The sequence below is a fragment of the Anarrhichthys ocellatus genome, unplaced genomic scaffold (genome assembly GCF_004355925.1).
Source record: "Anarrhichthys ocellatus isolate YVR2014 unplaced genomic scaffold, GSC_Weel_1.0 scaffold476, whole genome shotgun sequence".
Lineage (NCBI taxonomy): Eukaryota > Metazoa > Chordata > Actinopteri > Perciformes > Anarhichadidae > Anarrhichthys > Anarrhichthys ocellatus.
In genome coordinates, this window is record NW_022280450.1 from 5,861 (window position 1) to 10,626 (window position 4,766).

Below are 4,766 nucleotides of genomic sequence, written 5' to 3' on the forward strand. Positions count from 1 at the left end.
ATCATTGCCCAGCACTAATAAATATACAGTATATCTCATGAGTGATGTGTGTGTTCCAGATGAGTGTGAGGAGGTGGAGCAGCAGGTCCAAAAGGTGGTTCAGGAGATGGAGAACATCCTGGGAGAACCTCTGCAGAGCTACTTCTGATCTGAACTTCGTATTTTTTTTGTTTTCCAGAAAGTTAATGTTTTCATATAAAGTTTTTCTCAATTGTTGTGCAAATCAAACTAAACATTTACATAAACAATTCTTATTTAACAGTCGATTCATGTTTTCAGACAAAACAAACACTCTAATGTTCCACAAATGTTTTTATTGTCATAAATAATCCAGAGCTCTGAACAGTGAGATCATCGTCGCTCCTCCAGCTGAACCTCTGATGATAACTTTAATGTTTCATATCTGAATTAATTTACTTCATGTCAGAACAGTACTTTAATAACATCTCATCCTGTAGACGATCACTCTACTCTCCTCTGTAGACGACGATGTTCTTGTCCGTCTCGTGTATTTTGATCTCGTGCAGAAGGTTTGGAGGTAGAACCTTCACCATGTGGTCCCAGATGTAGACGGAGACGTTTTCTGTGGTGCTGAGACAAAACTTTATTAACTACTGTTAACAGAGACGCAACTTTATTAGTTGATGAGGAGACAGAGGAAACTCACCTGACAACGTTGGAGAAGTACGGGACGTCCTGATCCAGGTTCTTATGGTCCAGTGGGGTCATGATGACGTCCTGCAGGACGGAGACATTACATCAGCCAATAGAAACACTCAGCAGCTCTGTGTGCCGTCTAATGATGAAGATGATCGCACCTCGATGCATCTCTTCAGGTCGGTGAGGTTCATGACCATCCCAGTGAGCCGGTCGATCTGAGGAGCAAACAACGCCTTCGAGTTATGTCTTTATTTAGCAAATATATTTAAATCATAGAATAAATACAGAAGTTACAGAATAAATCTAAAAACAAAGTTAAAGAGAAATGATGGACTATGTAAACTCTACTCCAGATTAAAAGGACAGCTAGCTGGGGTTAGCATCTGAAGCTACATCAGCTGATGTGAAGACAGCTAGCAGCTGATCGATCAGCTGCTAGCTGTCTTCAGATCAGCTGATTCCTTCTATGGCAATTGTCAGATCTCATACAGGTCTACTCATTAAAGCTGCTTCGGCCTTCCTCCACCCAGCTCTTCATCATCCTGTGTGACTTCTTCAGCAGTAGATATATCTACCATTTAGTTTATTTATAAATACATATATACATACACACACACACACACACACACACACACACACACACACACAAATATATACACATCTATACATAGATATATATACACACACATCTATATGTGTGTGTTTACATACTCACCTTTCCACGCACTGTGACCTCCACTGTGGACAGAAAGAGGACATGAGTGATTGAATGAGTGATTGAGTCAATGAGTCACTTCCTGTCCCGGGTCACATGACCGAGTGAGTCACACCTTTGTAGTTGTGTCCGTGTCCGTTAGGGTTGTCGCATTTCCCGTAGACTCGTTTATTCTCCTCATCACTCAGGTGAACGCTGCAGAGAAGAAGAAGCATCATCATGAAGTGTGTGTGTGTGTGTCGTGCTGCCTTCAGGTGCAGCTGGGACACTCAAGTCTCAGAGTTCATAGGTTGTGAAGAGGTTCAGACCATCAGAGCTGCTGCTGTAGAACGAGAGGGTTTCGAAAGGGGCTCTGGTGGAACACTACCACTGTGGTCCACAGGGGGCGACAGCATCAACACAGAGTGAAAGTTCCTCATCGTTACTTTAATAAAATGAATAAAGTAATAAAACAGGAATATAACCTCTTTCTATTTTATACAAAACTATTAAAGTTTACCAACAGAAGAATACAACTGAATATATGAAAAGATGTTTGTTAGTATGGACCATAAATCAACAATTATAAACTCTTATTAACTTAACTATCGTCTTATGTTTACCATTTAAGATCTGTCTGTAGAGGAAAATACATTCTACAATAAATAAATACAATAAAGGAATTCTATGGGCAGAACTTTCTCTTTTACTACACTTTAGACGGTCCCTGAAGGCAGCACCAGCGGTGTCTCTGGAGATCAAAGCTCCGGACTGAACGAGCCTCAAAGAGCTCCGTAGACCGGATACACCCGGAGGATCCACGCCGGGGACCAGCGCTCTCCGCCCGGCCTCCTACCGGTCCCTCTCTCTACCTGTAACGGTACTCACGGTCCTACCGGACTCTCTTCGTACCTGTGTAGCCGGTGACACGCGCTGAAGCTCTGGACCCGCGTGATGTATCCAACCCGCTCCTCAGAAGACCCGGACATGTTCGGAACCGGATCCAAAGACGAGAACCAGAGATGTGAGATCTAAAGGTCTGCACCTAAAACAATATTGAAGAAAAACCTACAGACCACGTGACTCCCGCTGGCTGCAGCTCATTGGTCCACCAGGACTCACGTGGTCCAGATCCATATCACACCGGATTAACTGATTATATTTACTTCATCATAAAGTCACATGATCAGAAACATGAGACTCTGATCCTCTTTAATGGGTTCATATTATATATACATATATTATATATATATATATTTATATAGTATATGTATATATATATATATATATGTCTTTATGAATGAAACGTTGATGTAGAACTATATGAAACATATTTAATTAGTTTGTGTGTAAAATGTGAATCTGTAATTAAAGTACTTCAGTACAAGTACTTCCAGAGGCTGCTCTGATTGGTGACAGTATGAACAATAAAGATAAAGATATTACAGACGGCTCGTTGTTCATCATGAGGTCATGTTGTTACGGTCACGTGACCACCAGACTGAGGAGGATCATTATTAGTATTATTTGTTGCTAGCGAGTCCGTTTATTAAAATAATAAATAAAAACAAGAACACACTCATTAAAGTCAACATGAGGATGAAATAATCTCTTTTATTATAAAACTGAGTTTTATAATATCTAAGATCTCCGATGAGTAAATATGAATTATTAGGTCTGTTAATGGAAGGCCTCAATTCAATATCAGTTATTAATGGTTAAAGTACATCATCTAGAAACACATTCAACATATTAAAACATAAAAAGACAAATAAATAAATACAATAATAATAATAATAATAAATAGAGATAATCTCCTCCCTGTTTATTCCCAATACGACTTCAGACTCCCACAGCAATGTTTTGTCAACTATTTATTTTCATATTTGTCTTACTGTTTCACGATAAATACATTGTTTAAAAAAACAGTCTCATAAACTAAAAGACAACAACCAGAATGAATGATAGAGGGAGGAGAACTATCTCACTCTGTATCTATCATCTTTGACAGATGTCGTTTACTCATCCCGCCACACGGGGGCGCTGAATCCCGCCGTCTATAAAGCTGTAATTAAATCACGGAGACACCTGCTGCTACAAACACTCCGTTAGGCTCGTTGTTACTATGTCAGTCGACTTTCAGAAGATGTTTCTCTTCTAGAAGAACCGCTGAGAGTAACGTGTCTACGTTTGTGTCGCTTTGTCGCTGCTAACCGGCGTTTTTTAACGGTAAAAACGGACCGGAAGCTGTCGTTTCTATCTTAAATAGTAGCGTTTCCTGCATAGCCAGTAGCATCTAGCTGTGAAAAAGTCGCCATCTTGTTTGGAAGCTCTGCTGAAGGTAAGTTAATTATATCTCGAGAGCTAAAGCTAACGTTAGCAGGTCCACCATTCGTTTTTCGCGGGGCCCCGCCCATCACGGAGTGTGATTGGTCCACTGAGACGTCATCTTTCCGAGCTCCGTGCTGATTGGCTGGAGGTCGACGGGACCTTTTAAACTGTAGTTGAATGACTGAACACGCACGTGGGTGAGATTTATGTATTTTATTTGTTTAACACATCCGGTCATAACTAAACAATTATGAATAATCAGAAACATCCTCACGAGGAGGGTAAAACAGGAGATCTAGTACAAGACACAAGTTTACTAAATTACAAATACTTAAGTACAATATCGAGGTATTTGAACTTCTATTCTACTTCTTAAAAGGAAAATAAAGTACTTTTACTGCACTTTATTTGTCTGACAGCAGCAGAGTGAGTTAACATTCAACACATTATAATATATGTATGTATATAGTGAGGTACTTTCAGGTGATGCAGAACTAACCACCCACCCAATTTAGAATATTTTCTTGAGTTAATTGATTTCCGGCCCAGAAAAGAGAGACCCCCCCCCCCCCCCCTTCATAATAAAAGCAGCAATAACTCTGGAATCAAGGACTGAATTCTATAATAATTCACAATATTTTCTGGTTCCAGCGTCTAACAATGTGAGAATGTTTATTTTTATTCTGTTGTAAACTGAATGTTTTTGTGCTCTAATTAGTTTTATCAGATTCTTTATTTTTGTTTTTATTAAAGTGCAAAAAAAAAACTGAAGCAGAAAATGAATTTTAAGAAAATAAAACTCCAAATGAATATAACCTAATATTTCATTAAAGACCCAACGATGAACTGATATCAAACACGATCAATAATAATCAGACCAATGAAGCTCTGCAGGACGTCTCTGATTGGCTGAAGGAATGAGGGCTTCTGGGTAATCAGAGATTTCTGCTCCTCTTCCTCCACCTGTTTGATCTTTGTTCTCCTCCAGCGGACACAAACAGGATGTGGTCAGGTGTGTGTGTGTGTGTGTGTGTGTGTGTGTGTGTGTGTGTGTGTGTGTGTGTGTGTGTGTGGGGGGGAA

At 39.8% G+C, this 4,766-nt stretch overlaps 2 protein-coding genes across 3 annotated transcripts in view; one reads left to right on the forward strand and one right to left on the reverse strand.

The window, feature by feature from the left end:
• Positions 1–292: 292 nt before the first annotated feature.
• On the reverse strand, positions 293–2,430 carry LOC116401474 (6-pyruvoyl tetrahydrobiopterin synthase-like). Of its 2 annotated transcripts, none has more exons than XM_031879885.1 (6): positions 2,267–2,430; positions 1,491–1,570; positions 1,376–1,398; positions 819–875; positions 668–738; positions 293–583 (listed from the first exon to the last, which is right to left on the reverse strand). In XM_031879885.1, the coding sequence occupies exons 1-6, from the start codon at positions 2,341–2,343 to the stop codon at positions 463–465; spliced, it is 429 nt and encodes a 142-aa protein (XP_031735745.1). In that variant the 5' UTR covers positions 2,344–2,430; the 3' UTR covers positions 293–462. The 2 variants fall into 2 exon arrangements, with proteins under 2 accessions (XP_031735745.1, XP_031735744.1); XM_031879884.1 differs by having other exon boundaries at positions 293–591.
• A 1,317-nt stretch (positions 2,431–3,747) lies between these two features.
• LOC116401475 (uncharacterized) overlaps positions 3,748–4,766 on the forward strand; it is a 6,904-nt gene continuing 5,885 nt past the window's right edge. The window contains exon 1 of the mRNA XM_031879887.1: positions 3,748–3,882. Within this exon, the coding sequence (XP_031735747.1) occupies positions 3,863–3,882 (20 nt within the window). The 5' untranslated portion in view covers positions 3,748–3,862. The remainder of the gene's footprint in view (positions 3,883–4,766) is intronic.

Excerpts from the sequence above, each read along its gene's own strand:
- LOC116401474 (XM_031879884.1), bottom strand. The coding sequence starts at position 2,343 with ATGTCCGGGTCTTCTGAGGAGCGGGTTGGATACATCACGCGGGTCCAG. Across the intron at positions 1,571-2,266 it reads GCGTGTCACCGGCTACACAG|CGTTCACCTGAGTGATGAGG; the intron begins GTACGAAGAGAG and ends TCTTCTCTGCAG. Across the intron at positions 592-667 it reads TACTTCTCCAACGTTGTCAG|CACCACAGAAAACGTCTCCG; the intron begins GTGAGTTTCCTC and ends GTTTTGTCTCAG.